Consider the following 21938-nt stretch of genomic DNA (forward strand, 5'->3'; position numbering starts at 1 on the left):
TATTCCAAGACGAAAAACAACAACAACAAGAACAACAACAAAAAGATGGGCACGTGTCGCCGGGACGAGGCGGAAGTAACGGATGACCAAAGGGGGTTCTCGTTTGCTGGTTTTCGAAGGGTGGCAGCGTCGTTGAAAGACTCGCCAAGCCGTCACCGACGACGAGAATGACGCAGAGTGCACGCGACCTCGCGCGCCCCCGGTTACAACAGCGTCCTCCCGACCGCGCGCGATGGAGCCCCCCCCCCCCCCACAAGATCGCTCACTCCGCCGCGCCAACGTACGGCCAACGCAGCAACGCTGGTCCTGTGCGTTGCCTTCGGGGTGCTGGTGAGGCAGGCAACACGAGAAAGGCACAAAAGAGAGAGGATCGGTGACTCGGAGGAGCTGTAAAAGCCGCGAGGATGATCCGAATGGCGCTGGCGAGCTACCCCCCCCCCCCAAACCTCCCCCCCCCCCAAACCTCCCCCCCCCCCCCATGAACGTGAATCGATTCCATGCCGCTTGCCGCCTGTAGCCTGTAGCCTGCACACAATTTCGCTCCCCGGCCAGCACCAAACACTTCCAAGGCCAGATTTTTCGTCATCCTCATCATCAAATCTGCTGAACGAAGAAGAAGAGAAAGAGCAAGAAGAAGAAGAAGAGGAAGAAGAGGAAGAGGAGGAAGAAGAAGAGGAAGAAGAAGAGGAAGAAGAGGAAGAAGAGGAAGAAGACGAGAAAGAAGAGGAAGAAGAAGACGAGGAAGAAGAAGAGGAAGAAGAAGAGGAAGAAGAAGAAGAGGAAGAAGAAGAAGAAGAGGAAGAAGAAGAAGAGGAAGAAGAAGACGAGGAAGAAGAAGAGGAAGAAGAAGAGGAAGAAGAAGAGGAAGAAGAAGACGAGGAAGAAGAAGAGGAAGAAGAAGACGAGGAAGAAGAAGACGAAGAAGAAGGAAGAAGAAGAGGAAGAAGAAGAAGACGAAGAGGAAGAAGAAGACGAAGAGGAAGAAGAAGACTAGGAAGAAGAAGAGGAAGAAGATGAAGAAGAAGAGGAAGAAGAAGAAGAGGAAGAAGAAGATGAAGAGGAAGAAGAAGACGAAGAGGAAGAAGAAGAAGACGAATAGGAGGAAGAAGAAGAGGAAGAAGAAGAAGAACGATAGCCGCGTTGGTGGCCAGGGAGAACTTGGGGAGGTTTCTGCCAGGATATTCGGCACCGCGCGAATCGGGCTCCGAAATCTGCGCGGCTAATTCGTGCTGTGGAAGGCTGCTGCCCGGCAGTAGGAAACGTGAGGTGAGCCCCAGAGACGATCAAAGCTGCCTGTAATAAGAAAATCAGCAGCAACAGCAGCAGGGGGAGAAATATATTCCCATAAACAATTTTCCTCTAAAAATGCTCTTTTTTTGCTCAGTTCTCCCAGCAATGCGTCTAAACCGTTTGGGAAAGATCAAAGGGTGGGATGGGAAAAGCGTGACGAACTCACAACTCCCGTCAACGATGCGCCCATTGTCTCAGGGGTTGGGGTAGGCTGAGCGATGTGGTTAGCCCCCTTCCCTCTCCGCATTGTCCTCCAAGAACAGAAATGTTGAAATATGCGACTCGACCGCTATCAGTTATATACAACTGAGCCAAGCGAATCCCGTGACGTCCTAACGTATATATATATAGAAATGCCTAATATATCTATCACTACAGAGTGAGGCTTCTCAATAAAAACAACAACGCACAATACATCGAGTCAAGAGGCGGAGCACCAAATGAAGTGGCAACACTTTCTTTTAATTTCCCCCCGCCGAGCGTCGAGACCGAACGGCTTCCGTCATCGGAGGAGGACAAATAACGAGCGGGTGGAGGTTGGTGGGGGGGGGGGGGGGGGTGGGTGGGGGGCCTTGACGGAGAAAGATGCCCGCCGGACGCGGGCGGACGCGGTGCAGTGGCATCCTTCCGCGGGTCGCAGCCGCGGGCTCCCCGGCACCGCGACAAACGAAAACCACCCCTCGGGCCGTCCGTCCCCTCCGCCCGCCCCATCCCGCTCCCCCCACCCCCGAGATACAACCCACGGATTGGGTTAGGTCAGCGGCTTTCGGGGCGAATGATTTATCCGAACGATTTCGACGCGGAATTTATAATTGGTGGGTGTGGGTGTGTAGAATATCCGCGGGGCTGCGGTTTTTCTCCTCCGTCGGAATGGTGCGACCGCGCGGGGTTAGGGGCCGATGCAGGTTGTTTGTCCTTGGCTGGCGAGGCCACGTGGACGGAGAATGGGTCCCGCAGTGGCTCTTCGATGCTTTATGCCGCTCCTTCGGCACGGCCCCATAAACCCCTTGTCCAGCACGCCTTGGAACAAACAAACAATAGGGCCGTAAATTGAAAAAAAAAATCGATGCGGGGGTAGTCCCTAAGCTACTCCGGCAACCGCTCATTTGCATTCCGGTGTGGTGCACTATTGCTGCTGTGGTAAGTTAATCATCTGGAGCGCGGGGAGGGCGGGGGAGAGAGACAGAGAGAGAGAGAGAGCGTTGAATGGGGAGAATTCAAAGAGAGCGTTGCCCAAAAGCTTTGAGAAAGGTAATGGCATCATCGGTCTTGTAGCTTTCTTCTGGCTGGCGTTGGCTTAAGGCTGTCTCCTGGGCTTGGCTTTGACGACCTTGGTAACAGGCTTCCTGGTATCCACATTCCTGCGGAGAGACAGAGAACACGCGGGGATCACAGCGCTGCCTTGCGCGTCCACGTTTGACGAATCCATTTGAATTCCCATCGCGTCTCAGGGTGCCGCGGTTGGCCGGAGATGTTAGCTCCCTCGCCCGTGGATTTTTTTCCTCCGGGGTTCTCCAGGTTTTTTTCCCTCCCCACCCCCCACCCCACGTTTAGAATCGACGTCACGTGTTTAGAGTGTTTGTCCGCTGGACATTTGCACGTGATGACGATAAAGCCACTTAATTCGGCTACGATTTGTGACGACCGGGTGGCTTCTGTAGCTCAGTAGGGCCTTATCTGGTGCAACAAACAAGCAAATAAATAAATGAATAAATTAGAAAGATCTAATAGTTTAACTCAGTTCAATGAATACGGACGAAAACGATGCCCCCCTCCACCCAGCACGCGCAGCGAAAGGTCGGCACACCGTGCCGGAAGACACGCCGGGGGCGTTACGCACACCGACGGCGGAAATCTACGCCGTGGCAACGCGAGCCGACAACCGCGCCAAAGCCGCCGCTGCACGGATGGCAACAATAACAGCCACCAATCGCCACTAACGGTGTCTGTGCCAGGCTAGGTGCACGCTGAGGCCCGTGTGAGGTGTCGAACGCCCGCCGGCATGAGGTCACGGGACAGGCCCAGGTGCCATGGGGTGACTGCGTTTTAGCCGACCGGGGCTCCGCTCGTTGTTTTGAGCGTCGCTCCTCCGCCCCCCGTTGTTGCCGGAGGGTGACTGCCTCCCAAGTGCCCAGCAGCAGCAGCGTCCTTCACGAGCCACCTCCTCCACAGAGGCCGATCTTGACACCGCTGGTACCGGTCATTGGCAAGTCCACTCAGCTCCATATCCTCCAATACCGCATCAGCCCATCTCTTCTCCAGCCTGTGCCGAGCCCTTTAAGCCCCCTCTATCCTGCCAAACAGAAGCTCTTTGGCCACGTGGTGGCTCGGCATGTGGGCTACATGACCCAGCCAACGAACGGCAAGCGTGCCATCAAGACAAAGACCCCCCGTGTAGCCTCAACAGACTGTTGTGGCAAGTGCTGTTAGCGAGCACCTACGAAGGCCGGCACGGCGCACGAGGGGGTGGGTGGCCGGCGCCACGCCCGGCCGCCTTTGTCTCCCCAGCGGCGATGTTTACTACACACCGCACCCAGGTACTAATTTGAGGCTGAGTCGACCTAGGGGAAGGCCCAGGACTACCGCTCACACGCGCGCCATCCCGCACTGCAACGCGCGAGCATCGCGCGGCTCTCCGCTGCTCGTGAGCCCGTCCGGTTCCCACCTCTTGTTGTTCTTCTTGGGTTTCTTGGCCTTGGGCGGCTTGCGTGCTGCCGGCGGCTTCTTCCGGCTCCCGATGGTTTCTTCGCGACGGCCGCACCGGGAAGGGGGCAGAGAGACAGAGAGAGGTGTGGGGTGTGGGTGGGGGTAGCGATGAGCGTCGTGGGCTATGGTCGCCCCGTACCGTACACCCGCCCGCCCGCCCGCCCGCTCGCTCGCTCGCGCCCATGTTCGACGTCAACGAAGAGTGCGATTCTGATGGAAATGTGCCCGGGTGTGTGCGCGTGCGTGTGCGTGGAGCGGTAGTGTAGCGGGTAGCGCTACGCTGCGCTACGAAACCCGGCGGTCCGAGTTCGATTCCCGCTCACGGCCGACGCCGGTGACGATTATCTGAACCGGTCCTGGGCCTCCCCTAGGTTGACTCAGCCTCAAATGAGTACCTGGTGCGATGTGTAAATATCACCCCCCCCCCCCCCTCCGTATAGCTTCGACATATAGTCTCGACTGTTGGGGCAGGCGCTGTTAGACAGTAGCAGCACCTATGAAGGCCAGCACGGCACACGAGGGGGTGGGTGGCCAGCACCACGCTCGACCGCCTTTGTCTCCCCAGTGGCGATGTTTACACACCGGTACCAGTTACTCATTTGAGGCCGAGTCGACCTAGGGGAGGGCCCTAGGACCGGTTCAGATAATCGTCACCGGCGTCGGCCGTGAGCGGGAAGCGAACTCGGGTCAGCCGGGGTTTCGTAGCAGCGACGCCACCGCACAACGAGCCGCAATGTCACGTGGTACACGACAAAGCCCATCGTTGTATCATGCGACGCACCACGCGGTGTGTCACGTGATCCACTACGTAGTGCACCATGCACGCCATGTAGTGTGTGTAGCGTGACAAACCCCCCCCCCCCCCCCCCCTGGCGCGGCAATTCCGGACATACCGGCGGTCACGAGCATTTTGTGCTTCTTGAAAAGCTGGGTCCTCCGCGTGGCAGTTTCCGCATGGAACGTCGAGTAATCACATCGGCGTCGCAACTCTCCCCGCATCAACGCTCATTCTCCCGTCCCCCACCCCACCCCACCCCCCCCCCCCCCCAAAGCAGACACGCACACGCACAAAAATACGAAGAGACCGCGAAGACGACAAGCAGGGCCGTCTTCTTCGAAAACCAATTCCCGGTGAAACTATAAAGACGCCGCCGGATGATGGCATTTGCCCGCTTTTACCGTCATCAGCGGCCCGCACGCTCGTGACTGGGCTAATATTGGGCGTCTCGAAAATATGCACAGTGCGTCGCTGGATCAATCCGTGGTGCCGATATCCTCTCCTACCCCCCCAACCCCCCCCCCCCCACCCACCCCCGGGTGCGTGGGGTTTTCTGGGTCCATCGGTGTCTTACCAAATGCCAAAAACACTCAATTGTGGAGGGGCCCATGGACCGGTTCAGATGATAATCGTCGCCGGTGTCGAGTGTCACGTGACACACGATGTAATGTGTCACGTGATCCGCTATGCAGTGTATCATGTGCGCCACATAGCGCGTCGTCACTGTATCAGAACTCGGGGAAGTGCTTTTTCACATCGGCAGCCCGCTCACGGCCAACACCGGCGAATGATTATCTGAACCGGTTCCTGGGGCTTCCCCTAGGTCGACTCGGCCTCAATTGAGTACCGAGTGGGATGTAAAAAAAATTAAAACATCACTTCTTGGGAGACAAAGGCGGCCGGGCATGCGGTGCTGGCCACCCCATCCCCCCCCCCTTTCGTGTGCCGTTTCGGCCTTCATTGTTGCTATTTCAGCAAACAGCACTTGCCCCGACAGTCTGTTCAGGCTACACGGGAGACCTTTGTCTTTTATGCGCGCGCGCGTGCGTGATTTGGGGGTTTTCTGGGTCCATGGGGGGGGGGGGGGACTCTCTTCCCCGAGACGCAAAACACTCAAGAATGAACGTGAAAGAAAAACAAAAATAGCGATCCCAGATTCAGAACCCCTTCGTTTAACAGCGTCGCACGGCTCAGCGAGCGAGACCTTCCTGAGTAACCAGAAGGCGTCCAGGTTGTTGTTGTTGTTATTATTAATATGGATATCACGGCGGCAGCACGGAGCGCCATCTCAGCATCCGTACGGTATTCTCAAGATGAATATATATTAAAAAAAAAAGGACGGAGCATGTGGCTTACGTTTAAGCTGCTTCAAGGGCCGTAAATTCTGTCGGATGGCGAGGACGCCGCCGCCGCCGTTTTCAGACCGCGAACAGCTGCACGGAGGAGCTATTGATGTGAAGCAGAGGTGAACTCTCGCACTGCGTCGTGAATACAACTCGCGCGGGCTCTCTCCTCCACCCCTCTGGCCTTAGATCTAAGTTTTCTTGTGGTTGTTGTGGTTGTTGTTGTTGTTTGACTTGCATCCCACTGGGATTTTTTTGGTGCACGCAGCGTTGGTGGTGTACGGTTGGTTTTTTTTTTGTGTTCAGGAATATTTTTGCTGTTTTTTTTTTCGTGGATTTTTCTCTTTGCACAGTCATTACATAGTCACTTGAAGATGTTTTTCTTGTTCGTGTTTTTGTTTGTTTGTTGCGGTTGCACCCGATTCAAGAGCCGAATGGCTCACAGGGCTATATCAAAATAAAGAAACTGAAACTCTCCACGTGCCGTGAAGAAGGGGCGGGTATCGCCCGAAACGTCGTCTGTTGCGCGACGGGCATCGCTATTTTGGTCATTTGCACCTCACCGGTTGTCCATGAACGTCATCTCCAGTCGAGGGCTTTATCTCCAGGAGGTTTTACTTGGCATGCTGGCAAGCAGAGGATTGGATTTTGCTCCTGGGTGCTCCGGCATTTTTTCCCCTTCCACAATTCAAATGAACGTCACACGTGTTTTGTTTTTTAGGAGTATTTGGCTGCGCCCAAAATTTCCACGTGACGATGAGAAGCCACTTCTCTGAGCTATCATTTGTGGCCAGGTCGCTTCTGAAAAAATAATTCCAGTGGAAGGGTGTTTAAATGATAACACTGTGTAACATATATATTTTTGTTCCTGGGTAGTAAGTGTTATTTCCTAATTTCTGAAACCTCAAATGTACAGAAAATGGCTATTATTCCCCACAAACTGCTTTTGTGACCAATATAATGATATTTTGAAATTTACCTATTTTCCTTCACATAAAGTCAGAAAACAACAACATAAGAATCAAGATTAACATGTACTTATACTAAAGTAATACAAAAATTACAAAAGATTTAGACACCAAGGCGCACTATCACAGGTGGGACTGGCCACAGCAGACCGAGTTCTCTGTGGGCAGGAACAACGTCAAGTGGGAGCCACTGGTGGACCCGCGGAAGGTGCTGATGCCACCACTGCACATCAAATTGGGCCTCGTGAAACAATTTGTCAGAGCTGTAGATAAGGAGTTGGCAGCCTTCAAGTACCTTCAAGACTTCTTCCCTAAGCTGTCTGAGGCAAAGGTCAAAGCCGGTGTCTTCGTCGGACCACAGATAAAGAAGATCCCGGAGTGCAATGAATTCCCCAAGAAGCTCACTAGTAAGGAGAAAGCGGCTTGGAACAGCTTTGTCGCAGTGGTTCGTGGCTTCCTGGGCAATCACAAGGTCGAAAACTACGTGGAGCTGGTTGAGACTCTGGTGAAGAACTACGGCACAATGGGCTGTAGGATGTCCCTCAAAGTCCATATCCTTGATGCTCATCTTGATAAATTATAATTGAATGTTGCCCCTTACTATCAAGGCCTTACAGGGCTTGACTCCTTCCTACTTAACTATATATGTATGCATGTTAAACTTATTTCGCACCGTACGTAAGCCAGCCGTGCTAAGGCTCATGTACGTATGCATGTTGAACTTCTTTCACACCTATACCTCCCCCCCCCCGTCCAGTAGCATTCCACGCAATGCTACCCTTCCCCTACTCCCCCCTCCCTTGCTCCTCCCCCCTCTCTAACTTATATAACCCCTTACCACAGCATCTCTCCCACTTCAGCTAAAATTTTCTTGCTGTAGTTTTCACACCTGATGATGATGATGATTGCTTGTGTTGCAATCGAAACGTCGTGAGAATTTTTATTATGTTTTATTTTTATTACTTTATTATTTCCCTTCTACGTGGTGACTTCACCGAAAGAGCCAAGATTATGAATCCCTGCAGTCACATAAGCATTAAATCGAAAACATTTTTCACACCGTACGTAGCCGACCGTGCGAATCGGAGTTGCGCTTGGAAGGGTCAACAGCAACGAACACAAAAAGCAGTACGAAAGAAATTACTTTGTTAATCAAAAGTGCGTAGCTCTCAGTGGCTTCCGAATAACGGTGGAGCATTCCAGGCGGCCGCGGAAGCGCATCCTAGAGCACGTGATGCGGTGACCACCGTTTTTTTTCGACGGCCGGCCAGAAGCGGCCGCTGCTTTGAGGATGGTGTCTGACTTACCCCCTGGTCAGCACGGACAGCGAACTCTGGGTGACAGGCCCTGCTGCTGCTGCTCTGCCCCTAGGTTGTGGAATGAACGCCCTTCACAAGGACATCAGAGGCTCTGACTTACGTGCCATTTTTTCCCCTTTCAAATCTCGGCCTCATCACTTTTGCTGTCACTGGCTTTTTTTTTAAATCGACGTACAAAGCGGTTTTGTTCGGACGTAGTCGCACGTCGTTTAAATTTTTTCATGTTTATTTTGGCCACGTGTCGCTACGTTGTCCTGATGAGCACGGCTGGCTGAGTACGGCGAGAAAGAAGTTCAACATACATGAGCCTTGGCATGGTTGGCAACGTACGGTCTTAAATAAGTTCAACATACATACATATATTAGCATTAGCACGGCTGGCTACGTACGGTGCGAAAGAAGTTCAACATACAGACATTAGCATTAGCACGTCTGGCTATATACAGTGCAAATGAAGTTCAACACGTGCAGGGCTTTGAGTTGACTAGTCAAGAAAGGCGCTTTGTAAAATAAAGATGATTTATCCCTCAATGGATCGGTTGCGATGGGTCTGTTAAACCCCGTGGATGCCTTTGCCCGGGTTGCTTTTGCAATTTTATGGATTGTCAAAATGGCAAAAACCTAAGACCAAAAAGGATAATTTATCATTGTTGATGTTGTAATACAGCGCGAGACTATATAACGATCTCTGGCTCCAAAGCAGGGAGGGCATGCTTAAACTCCACGTTGAAATGAGTCACTTCAAACAAAGGCCGTAAAACTAAAATGCATTAAAGCTCGCAACGGCTTCCACACACATGGGGATAAAAGGTATTTCTTTTTTTTACATTTTTGGCTCCTTCCCAAATTCCCAACTCGTTAAATAAGAAGCAGAATTATTTCCGTGTCTTAGCCACGGCGGCTTAGTTTTTATGTTTTTGTTACGGCAGGCGTCGGCATTTGAATCATTTGGCGGGACCCCGGGGTCAATAATAATTATTATTTTTCAGTCCGCCCCACTCGTGATCCCACCCAGACTCGCGCCAACAAGCGCCAGCAGCAACAGGCGGCGATCGACACGACGGGCGCCACCCCCACCGGCCAAACGCGAGCCCCGGGGGGGCGTCGTCCGCCGCGGTCGCGCGGCGACGACAACGCCCCTCCGGTCAGCCGTCGACCCTCGGCCTCTTTGCCAAGGCGAGCCCGCCGCCCCGCCAGGCGGTGAATTGAACGTGTTTGTGTAATTTTTCAACTTTTTACGAAACTTAGCTGCCCCGAGCAGCTCTCGACGAGGCCAATCGATTGACACTACGCGGGTTTTCCCCACCCCGGGGGCAGTGACGGGACCCCGGGGGGGTCCCGCCAATTGCTTCATTTGAATAAAAAGCGGACGTTCGGCAAGCGTGATGGATGAAGATGCAGGCGAAGCCTCCTCCTTAAGAATCAAAACTCCGGTCTGCCCCATCCCTCTCTTGTCAAGCAGGGCGTGCCGGGTACACGATGGGGCCCGGCGGAAATATTCTCGTGCGGCCTGCTGCTGTCATCGCGCAACGCTTCACGCAGCAGACACTTTGTTCGTGTTCACGGCAAAAAAAAATAAAATGTTATATTTTGACTTAAAACTTTCGTGACTGCAGGAATTCATATTCTTGGTTCTTTCGGTAAAGTCGCGAGGATAGAAAATAAAGTAAAATTGAAATGAAAAAAATAATTAAAATTAAAAATTAAAGCACAAAAAACCAGGACGTTTCCATCGCAACACAGGCGCTTGTGTTGCGCTTGTGTTGAGCTTGTGTTGCGATCGAAACGTCGTGGTTTTTTTGCATTTATTTTAAATTTAAATACATTTTTTAAATTTTAATTTAACAATATATTTTTATTTTCTATCTACGTGACTTCACCGAAAGAACCAAGAATATAAAAACATCATCATGTTTTGTGTTATTATTATGAAAGTAAAAAAAGGCCTCGCTTTGCGCGAGATGTTCACTACCTCGCCTGGCGTACGGGAGATCCAATTAAAATATCAGCAAGGCATATGTAGTGGCGTAACGCGCGCAGGGCTTGCAAACAGCAGTTGCATTCGTGCGCGGGGTCGCAAACAGTGAGGTCAGCTCAGGATAAGCAGGTGCAGTCGGGTGGCCTGGGTAACAGCAGACAGGGAGACGCCAGCAATTAGGGAAAGAGGCGGTGATTGGCTGGCTGCAAATGCAAACGCGGGGTAGGTGACACGGAGGCGAGAGATAGTGGCGATAAGGGGGAGAACACGTGCGTGAGGCGTGGGGAGGATGCAGGCTTAATGAGGGCCATCTGGGGGGCACTTAATGAGGAGGGGGATAAATGGGGAAGGTGTGAGGTAGTTGGCTTGAGTTGGTTGGAGATGAAGCAGTGAAGTGATTGAAGAGAAGTCCGGGACCTCGCCCCCCCACACCTCGTCCTAACGCAGCGGTGTTGGCTGAACCCCCGCTGGGGGCACGGGCGAGGTTGGAGGTGCGGGTGTAACCAGGCTAGCAGTGGAGAGGCTAGCGGATTCTTTAGTCTGAGTGCGATAGGCTAGCGGCGTCAGAAGCTAGCAGAGTGTACAGAGAGAGAGAGAGCGGAGTGAGAGGGAGTAAGCTCGAAGTAGCAGGCTAGCAGTGGAAGAGTTCGCGAAAGGAGTGTGTGGTGTTGAACAGGAGGAGCATCCATCCGTGTGGGATGCTGTGAATAAAGTGGCGAAGGAGAAAGGACGAAGTGTCCACGTGAATAAACACCACACTACACATGTACACGTCGGAGTAGGGCCTATGATGGAGGGCCATCACCTGAAACGTCTCGCCCGATATTTACTTTTTTCTTTTTAAGGCCACAGTGTTGTTTGATGAACGTGCTCAGGTTTTGTTTTGTGAAAGACTGGGCGTTTAGTGATGCATTGATACATCGATTACAATTGATTCCAACGCACAGGTTGGTACGTATGTACAATCATCATCATAATCAAAATCTACTACAAATCAATGAATCAAGGGATCGCCACACACCAAGTGACTGCATGACTCCCTTAGCACATTGGTGACTCTCAATCAGTCGAGTTAGCGTGACGTTGACCACCTCGCCTGGTATACAGGAGGTCGTGGGTTCGATCCCGACCCTGACGATGCCTGCTGTATATTTGGAGTTTGCGTGTGTCTCTCTCTAATCATCATCATCACGGTGGCTAGGAGATGTTGACTACCTCGCTTGTTATGCAGGAGGTCGTGGGTTCGATCCCGACCCTGACGATACCTGCTGCTGTATATTTGGAGTTTGTGTGTTCTCCCTGTGGCCGCGTGGATTTTTTTTTCTCCGGGCACTCCAGTTTTTCCCTCCACGTTTATAAATCGAGGTCATGCGTTTAGAGAATTTGGCTGCTGTGGAAAGAAACTGGAGCACCCGGAGAAAAAAACACACGCCGCTGATGGACTGTGTGTGTGTGCTCTGCACAGCTGTGTGTGTGTTGGCTGGACTGCCTTACGAACCCGGCGACCCGAGTTTATTTGTTGCTCACGGTCATCAACACCAGCAACGATCATCCGATCCGGTCCTGGACCGCCCCCAAGTCTGCTCGGCCTCAAATGAGTAACTGGTACGGTATGTAAACTATCACCACTGGGGCCGAGAGTGGTGTTGGCCACCCCCACCATCTCGTGTTCCGTGCCGGCCTTCGTAGGTGCTACTCGCTCAGGGCCACTTGCCCCAACAGTCAGTCGAGGCTTTGTGTCGGCCGTGTCACGCGCGTGCCGAGGGGCTCTCACCGCTTGCCGTGATGCGCCGGATCTGCTCCTCGACGTCAAAGTCCTTGCCGTCGACATTGAACGTCTCCACGCTCGTTGTGCCGTCAGGCTGCGTCACCGTCTTCCTCACCGACGTGTGCAGGATGCCCCCTGGGAGAGCGGGCGAGAGAGGGGACGACCAAACCACACCCTCACGTCGCATGCCACGTCGGTGGCTCTGCTGTGCTGATGAGTCCCGTTCGTCGTGAAACCCCCGCTGATTAAACCTTTGCCTTTTTTTTTTGCTTATTCCACGTTTTCAAAAAGTGTTTTATTGAACGAACGATTCGGGCACGCAAGAGAGGGCACGCATGCGGATTAACACCGGTGTAGCCACAATGCCGAGCACAACGATTACTGCCGACTTTGAATATTTTTGAACTTGTCTTTGTGTTTCAATGAACTCTTAATGGCCTGTGAACCCTTTTCCTGGTCCGGCCGTCTGGAACGCTCTTCCTTCCGACAGGAAGCCAATGGGAGCGAGGGCACTTTGAAATCGTCATCTAGATTGACAAAACTTAAAGGCAAAAAGCAGTTGATCTCGCCAAACGCGCGCATCAGGGAGAGAGGACTCGGAGAACAATAACGTCACAAACCCTGTACGCAGTGTGCATGTAGCACAGCATGTACAGCATGCACAGCGAAATGTTCAAAACCTATAGATTATACAATTGAAAAAAAAAGCACAACTGTTCCCCGCTCGGATTTATATATCATACACAACCCCGCATGCTCGCAAACACACACACACACACAAATACATATATATTATATAGCTACATTATCTGCAATGACTGTGTTGGGAAGAATTATGGGATGTGTGGCAGGTATTGGAAGAGTGCCGTAAAAATGATCTACAATAATAATAATAATACGTCCCAAAGATTTTTATGGCCAATTTCACGGAAAAAAAAAAACAGTACTGTATATTACACACGCACGCGCACGCACGCACGCACGCACACACGCACGCGCATCTCTCATTATTACTCTTCGCCAAACAGTGGAGGACCACGCATCCTTGCAGGGGGAGAATGCCATTTGGATCGCACGATCCCGAGCGGAATGATTCCGTGCAAAACACGGCTGGGTCCCAAAGAGAGAAACAAAAAAAAAAACCGGCGCCCGTCGCTTTCGCGACCGCGCTCAACGTTTCGCTTCGCCGGTGCCGACCCACATCAGCCGCAACGCGTTCACAACCCGCTCGGCTCCGATGCCGGGTTGGTGGGAAATCATGACGGGAATCCCCTCGCTACAGCGACTCTCCCGCTCCGATTCGTGGTCCCGTCCTGCCACCTCCGTGCTCACGTGAACGGACTCGGCGAAGATCGCACAAAAGGTTCCAAGCGCGACTGAAAATTGTACGGTTACAATTGCTTTCATTGAGCGTGTGGCGGAGATGTTCGCTACCTCGCCCGGTGTACAGGAGATCGCGTGGGTTCAATCCCGACCCTGACGATGCCTGAGCCTGCATGTTCTCCCTGTGGTCGCGTGGATTCTTCTCCGCGTCCTCTGGTTTTTGCCTCCACATTTCGAAATGTGTGCTTTTAGAGTATTTGGCTGCTGTACATTTCCGCGTGACGACGATAAGCCACTCCGTCCGGCTATCATTTGTGATCGCCAGGTCGCTTCTGAAAAAGAGCTACGTAGCTCAGTGGGGCCTTACCTGGTAAAAATAAAAAAATGTTTCAGTTTATAGTTTTAAAACCTGTGTATTTGTTAAGATGGAATGCTTTTGCTGCTGATGTTGGTCTCCCGGCCGAGTGGCCCTTCAAAAATAACTTCATGCAGCTCCGTGAGCTGTGCTCGGGAAATACGCTTCTGATCCTTCCGATGCTGATGACTGAAGCCACATTTGCAGTCTCCGTCATTTCCCTCACTCTCCATGACGACAGAGACGCTGCCGCGTTTCCACCCGTGGGAATCATGCCCTCCACAGACCGGAGTTTTGTCCCCGATGTCGTGACGGATACAAAACAATGTCAAAACGCGCGAGCGCTCAAAAAACCAAACGTGCGCTTGGCATTAGTTTTCAGGACGATTTTGCTGCCATGAATGACCACGCGATGTCCATGAGCCACTCCGTTGAGCTATCAGGTTGCGGCCAGGTTGCCTCTGAAAAATAAGCGAATAGCTCGGTGGGCTTTTAACCTGGTAAGATAAAAAAAGGAATAGTAAAGTTTGATCTGTATGTGTATTTTCTTCTCAAGTGATTTGTTCACCATCCCAAAACTTTGCACTCCTCACCGTTTGGTTATTACGGTAAAGTCACGTGACTACGGTAGAGTCACGTGACTTTACCCACGTGACTTTACTGAAAGAACCAAAGAGTGTGGATTCCAGCAGTCACGAAAGCTTCAAATCGGAGACCGTGAACTCCTGTCGTGCCTTTCGTATCGTTTGATCGTCGTGACCTTCTGACCCCGCGCCCCTGCTACCGGACACCTGCGACGGAAGAGCTTCACAGCTCATCGGATTCACCCTCCGGTATGAATACATCTGATTCCGATTCTGAAAGCCCGGCGTTCGACGGGCTCGACAGCGACACCGCAGATCTCGATTCCACCTACCGCCAGCGCCCGTGCAATTTCTGCGGGGAATTTACCACGCCGTCCCATGCGCTCCAAAAACGGCGTCACTCTTATGAAGCTATAAAAACCCCAAAAAACTGTGAACTGTTTTTTTTTTATTGACCAGGTAAGGCCCCCACTGAGCTACTGCCTGTCTGTTTTTCAGAGTGCGACCTGGCCATCACGGCGTGGCTTATCGTCATCGTCCGGCATGGCAGCAGCCAAACGCGCTCCAAATGCACGTTTCTAAACGTGGAGGTAAAAAAATAAACGGAGGACGTGGAGGAAAATCCACGCGACCACGGGGAGAACGTGCACACTCCAAATACACAGGCGTCATCAGGGTCGGGATCGAATCCAAGGCCTCCTGTAGACCAGGCGAGGTAGTTAACATCTCGCCACCATGGTGCCCTATATCATTACTCACACGATCAAGTCGTTGTGCGCTGGCATCGAATCACAAGTTCTGACTCCTGAAAATGAAGTATAAGGAAACGTTTACACGTTGTATATATTTTTGTAAAAAAAAAATGCATTATTGCATTCATTGACTTTGTATGCGCACTTATCACGCACGTGATCTTGGCCCAATGAGCACCTTGGCGAGCCATAACTCAGTCGAAGGTTTGCCTTGTCGTAAACAAACGCCACTGACAAACACCGCTCCGGGAATGCCCCAGACGTCGGACGAAACTTTAAACGCCATTCTCCTCTGCCGACGGCAACGGAATGGTTGATCCCGGCCGCATCAAACCAGGCGGAACCCGGCCAGGCGGAACCCGGCCGGGCTGACGAGCCGCGGGCCCGCCGTACCTTCGCTGACGAGCCGCCTGATCTGGCCCTCCAGGTCGTCCCCCTCCAGGTTGAAGGTCTTCACGCTGCGGCTCCCGTCCGCATCCACAATCGTCTTGCGCAGGGTCACCTTGCTGAACGCGCCTGCAGACGGCACAGACCGCCGCTTAGTGGAGCCACAGCAATCATGGTGCTGACAGCAATGAGAGGAATGACGATAATGACGATGACGACGGGACGAATGAGACCGAGGTATCGCCATGCTCGCACGGGCAGTGCCAATCTCCTCCACCCGGTGGGAACGAGTTCACAGCTTCCGACAGAATCTCCAGAGGGTCACAATCGCTGAGTGTTGAGTGCCACTTCGGCGACCTCGCACAAAGTGGCACGCGCAATTCCAACCTCTGCGTGACGATGGGCCGAGTCCAACCCAAACTTGGGATCTGAACTTTTGTGGCCTTCCGTTTAGCGAGTTGGGCGCTCCTACCTATTGGGACTGGATCGGTCGTAGCTTAATCATTGGGGCATCGCGGTGGCGAAATGTTAATTCCCTCGCTTGGTATGTAGGATGTCGTGGGCTCGATCCCGACTCTGACGATGCCTGCTGTATATATGAAGTTTGCGTGTCTCTCTCTCTCTCTCTCATCATCGCCATCACGGTGGCTATGAGATGTTAACTACCTCGCCTGGTATGCAGGAGGTCGTGGGTTCGATCCCGACTCTGACGCCTGCTGTAAATTTGGAGCTTGCGTGTGTGTGTCTCTCTCTGTCTCTCCCCGTGGTCGCGTGGATTTTTCCCAGGCTCCTCCGGTTTTCCCCTCCACATATTAGAATCAACGTCACGCGTCCAGAGTATTTGGCTGCTATAAATGTCCACACGACGATTCGCCGCTTCGTTGGGCCATCGCTCGTGGCCAGGCCGCTTCTGAAAGAGAGCTACACGGCTCAGTGGGGCCTTACCTGGTCAAACAAAATTTCGTAAATTTTTTTGGGGGAGTTTAAATGGGGGGGGGGGGGGGGGGTGGGGGGGGGGGGGCCGGGGATCGGACGGCAGAAGCGACGTTGAGTGCGACGACGGGACGACGAGGTGAACGAGAGCGGCAGCGGTGGCGGCGACGGTGACATTTCAGCGACAGTCGCATCAACCACCCCCCCTCCCCACCGGCACGGATCTGCCGGAGCAGCTCCTCTGAGATTCCGTCTCCGTCCAGCGAGAAGGTTCCAGAGGCCTTCTTCTCCGTCAGCACGTTCCAGCCTACGTGGGGGGAGGGGAGAGGGGGGAGGGGGAGCAAGGGGGGCGGGGGTGGTCACACATAAAGACACAGATCCCCCCCTCCACACCGTATAGCCTCAACAGACTGTTGGGGCAAGTGCTGTTAGCGAGTAGCACCTATCTATGCAGGCCCGGCACGGCACACGAGGAGGGATGGGTGGCCAGTATCACTCCCGGCTGCCTTTGTCTCCCTGTGGCGATGTTTTCACATCGTACCAGCAGGTACTCATTTGAGTCAACATAGGGGAGGCCCAGGGAACTGTTCAGATAATCGTCTCTGGTGTTGGCCGTGAGCGGGAATCAAACTCGGGCCACCGGGTTCATTCGGAGGGCCATGGTGGTGTGATGTTAACTATCTCGCCTGGTATGCAGGATGTCGTGGGTTTTATCCAGACCTTGCTGCCTGTGTATTTGGAGTTTCCACGTTCTCCCCGTGGTCGCGTGGATTTTTCTCAGGGTCCTCACGGATTTTCCCCTCCACATTTAGAATCAACATCACGCGTTTTAGAGTATTTGGCTGCTTTCAATGTCCACGTGATAAGCCACTTCGTTGGGCTATCATTTGTGGCCAGGTCGCTTCTGAAATAGAGTTACGTAGCTCAGTGGGCCTTACCTAGTAAAATAAAATTAAAAAAATATCCACGCGACCACGGGGAGAACATGCAAACTCCAAATATATAGTGGTCGTCAGGATCAGGATCGAACCCGCAACCTCCTGTATCGCGGGCGAGGTAGTTGACATCTCCTAGCCACCGTGGCCTCCTCCCTCCCGAGTCGGTGCAAAGAGACCCCCCCCCGGTAACGAGTTCAACATTTTGATTCAAAGCTTTCGTGACTGCGGGGCATTCATATTCTTGGTTCTTTCGGTAAAGCCACCACCACGTAGAAGGGAAACAATAAAATAATAAAAATATAAAACAACAAAATGCTCACGACGTTTCCAGTGCAACACCAAGCAACCGTCATCAGGTGTGAAAACCGCGGCAGAGAACGACCTGAAAAAAGTTCAACGTTGTTCCGGAAATGAATTCGCCGGCAAAATCGCGCCGATTGCCGCGCCACGATTTGCGAGGCACCGCGATCGTGACCACGCGCGTCTCCCCCGTATGACGCGGCACGCGCGCCTAGACCCCGGCGGCTCTTCCATCGCACCCCTCGGGTGCGATGTCTCCTCCCCCCCCTTCAATTAGCAGTCCCGTTGCGGCTCGCGACCGCCGCGAGGCGCCATGGGCCGCGTTCCGCCGCCGCGTGCCAGCTGTTGCACGGGGAGGGTGCTTGGGAGCGGGGCCCACGGACACTGACCGTCGATGATGATGCGCTGGAGTTGATTCTCGATGTCGTCGCCTTCCAGGACGAAGGTCCGCGTGTCGACGCTCCCGTCGGGCCCGATGACGGTCTGGAGGATCGTCACGGTCGTGTAGCCGCCTACACGTCATTGGGGGGGGGGGGGGGGGAGGGGGAGGGGGGGCAGGGGAATGGGGGGGAGGGGCATGGGGGGCGGGTGGCATGGCAGCACGAGTGCGAGTTTACTCGGAATCGGCAGGTTGGGCGAGTTTGTGAAAATGGCAAATCGTCGCCCGAAGGTGCTGGTTGCGTAATTTCCAGCGAAACGTCGTACACGAATTGTCAATGTTGTGGATTCACTCTTCAAAGACACACCGGTGGGCTGAAGGAGTAACTACTTGGCGTTTTGTTAACGCGACACATTTCGTGCCGATTGAATAGTACCGGTCGCGAAAGCCTGCTAAGGTGTCGAACTGAGTTAGCGGGTTGTCGAGAGAGCGTGATGGTAAGGTGGGTGGGTGGAGTCCGTGTGGAGATGAGTCAGTGGACTGGTGGGATGAGCTCTTTAGAACTGCATTTGGCATTTTTAGTTTGCTGTTCTTCCCCCCCCCCGCATCTCCAATGAGCATGGTCGGTTATGTACGGTGCAAAATAAGTTCAACGTACATGCATGCGTACATGGGTTTGATGGGGTTATGGATTGGCAGGTGAGTTGCTGATTTGGTAAAGTGGTGGGCAGGGAAGTTTGTGGGCGGATAGTTTATTGAGATTTACACATCTTGGTAATTTTTTTCTCTCTCTCTCTAATAATTCATGATAGCAGTTCGAGCACGTGGGCTCGTTACCAATTTACGCAAACGTTTTGAGAGTCGTCCCCTTGCGTGCACATGGCCATGAAGTTGTTGGTAATTACAAGCAAGTCACAGAGCTGTCAACCCACACGGCTGTACCCAGCATTATTGCACGAGGAAATGGAGTTCACAGGTTCATACGGTGCTACAGCCGTTTCAATACGGGGAGCAAAAATGAATGTCTTCCTGTTTGTGTTTCTGCCCTTGTGATGGGACTTTGTAGGATGAACGTTGAGATTCACAAGGGGCCAACAAGGTCTGAATTGGTCTGTAATAAGTTGGGCACTGATAAGAGGTTGACAGGTATAGTAGTGGTGAGTGTACTAGTGGTGAGTGTACTAGTGGTGAGTGTAGCGGTGAGTGTTGTGGTGAGTGTACTAGTGGTGAGTGTGGTGGTGAGTGTACTAGTGGTAAGTGTAGTCGTGAGTGTAGCGGTGAGTGTACTAGTGGTGAGTGTGGTGGTGAGTGTACTAGTGGTGAGTGTACTAGTGGTGAGTGTAGTGGTGAGCGTGGTGGCGAGTGTACCAGTGTTGGGTGTAATAGTGGTGAGTGTACTAGTGGTAAGTGTAGTGGTGAGTGTAGTGGTGAGTGTAGTGGTGAGTGTACTAGTGAGTGTAATGGTGAGTGTACTAGTGGTAAGTGTACTAGTGGTGAGTGTACTAGTGGTGAGTGTACGAGTGGTGAGTGTACTAGTGGTGAATGTGGTGGTGAGTGTACTAGTGGTGAGTGTACTAGTGGTGAGTGCACTAGTTTTGAGTGTAATGGTGAGTGTAGTGGCGAGTGTAGTGGTGAGTGTAGTAGTGGTGAGTGTACGAGTGGTGAGTGTACTAGTGGTGAGTGTAGTAGTGGTGAGTGTATTAGTGGTGAGTGTACTAGTCGTGAGTGTACGAGTGGTGAGTGTATTAGTGGTGAGTGTACTAGTGGTGAGTGTAGTGGTGAGTGTAATGGTGAGTGTACTAGTGGTGAGTGTAGTAGTGTTTCTGCCCTTGTGATGGGACTTTGTATGTTGAACGTTGAGATTCACAAGGGGCACGGGGTGACCAACAAGATCTGAATTACTCTGTAATAAGCTAGGGGGCAATGATAAAGGGTTGACACAAATCCTGGTGTGGGCGGGGCAGGGAGGGGGGAGGAGATGGAGGGGAGAGGGGGGGGGGCGGCCCCCACCGTTGAGGATGAGCTTCAGCAGGTCGTCGGTGATGTCTCCGTCACCTTCGATGACCACGGCATCGCCCGTGGGCCGCATCCGCGTCGTCCCGAGCCGCACGACGCGCGTGAACGCGTCCCAGCCTGCCGCGGGGTCACAGGCGACGGGGTCACGGTGGGTGGAGGCCGAAACCTCGCCCGTACCGGGAGGAATCCGGCGAGCTGCGAAACTCTCGCGGATGTCCCCGGGGTCAAATCGGGAGCGACGTCTCAATCGGCACGCACGCCGGAAACGGTTGCGCAAATGCCCCCCCCGAAAAAAAACCGAAACGTCGGAATTTTACATCTTTTAACGCTCCAGCCCTTTTGTTGCTGCTGTTGTTGCCGTCCTGGCCACGTGCGACAGGGCTTCTCTGTAGACAGAAGACGGCCACGTACGTGCGCATGCGTGTAGGTGCGTACGCGACGCGTACGTACGCACACGTGTGTACGTACACACGTGCGTCGCACTTACGTACACACACACCACGCACGCAACCACGCACACACAACCATCACTCATACACACCACACACTCACCAACACACACACACCACACTCACCAACACACATAAACACCACACTCACCAACACACACTCACCAACACACACACCACACTCGCCAACACACATACCCAACACACACTCACCAACACACACTCACCAACACACACACACCACACTCACCAACACACACTCACCAACACACACACACCACACTCACCAACGCACATACCACACACCACTCACCAACACACACGCCACACACACCACCACACACACACATCACACTCACCAACACACACACTCACCAACACACACTCACCAACACACACACACACCACCACAAACACACCACACTCACCAACACACACAGCACACACACCACCACACACACCACACTCACCAACACATACACACACACCAACACACACACACACACCACACTCACCAACACACACACACACCACACTCACCAACGCACACACACCACACACACCACCGCACACACCACACACACCACCACACACACCACCACACTCACCAACACACACACACACCACACTCACCAACACACACAGCACACACACCACCACACACACCACACACACACCACACACACACCACACACTCACCAACACACACACACACACACCACTCACTCACCAACACATTCACCAACACACACTCACCAACACACACTCACCAACACACACACACACACACACCACACTCACCAACACACACACCACTCACCAACACACACACACCACTCACCAACACACACACACTCACCAACACACCACCACACACACACCACACACACTCACCAACACACTCACCAACACACACACCAACACACACACCACACTCACCACCACACACAAGCTGCCCCAACAGAGGGCGCTGCTGCTACGAGCTCGAGGCATTTTCTGTCAGAACGGGGGGAGGGGGGGGTGGCCTCAGAAACGGTGGGGGGCCCATGGATCAACACTCGTTCTCTGCCTGAACAACAACAACAACCAGGCTACAGATCAACAATAACGTGGCACTGTGGGGGGGGGGGGGGGGTGTTGATATTAACGCAAGCTGTCAGCCCGCTGTGGGTTAGAAGTCAACGTTGCACTGAACAGCGTGGCCGTGAAGAAGGTTTTTTTTTTAAAAAGATGAATCCGTGCCACCGGCCACGTGAGTAACGAGGACGACGTGGAGACAAACGCGGGGTGACAGAGGCTGTGTCGGTGCGTGTGTGTGAGAGAGTGTGTGTGTGAGTGTGTGTGTGAGAGAGTATGTGTGTGAGAGAGTGTG

General features: G+C 53.0%; 1 protein-coding gene across 2 annotated transcripts in view; it reads right to left on the reverse strand.

Moving 5' to 3' along the window:
- Positions 1-1731: 1731 nt before the first annotated feature.
- The window catches only part of LOC116955738 (transforming growth factor-beta-induced protein ig-h3-like), a 254790-nt gene continuing 234583 nt past the window's right edge, over positions 1732-21938 (reverse strand). For both annotated transcript variants that reach the window (XM_032977008.2, XM_032977009.2), the window contains exons 23-29: positions 20112-20234; positions 18112-18234; positions 16699-16791; positions 15558-15680; positions 12157-12285; positions 3956-4034; positions 1732-2651 (exon numbers count right to left, since the gene is read on the reverse strand). In XM_032977008.2, the coding sequence (XP_032832899.1) occupies positions 2588-2651; positions 3956-4034; positions 12157-12285; positions 15558-15680; positions 16699-16791; positions 18112-18234; positions 20112-20234 (734 nt within the window). In that variant the 3' untranslated portion in view covers positions 1732-2587. The remainder of the gene's footprint in view (positions 2652-3955; positions 4035-12156; positions 12286-15557; positions 15681-16698; positions 16792-18111; positions 18235-20111; positions 20235-21938) is intronic.

Source organism: Petromyzon marinus, chromosome 61 (genome assembly GCF_048934315.1).
Source record: "Petromyzon marinus isolate PM22_M1 ecotype Great Lakes invasive population chromosome 61, UKy_Petmar_22M1.pri1.0, whole genome shotgun sequence".
Lineage (NCBI taxonomy): Eukaryota > Metazoa > Chordata > Hyperoartia > Petromyzontiformes > Petromyzontidae > Petromyzon > Petromyzon marinus.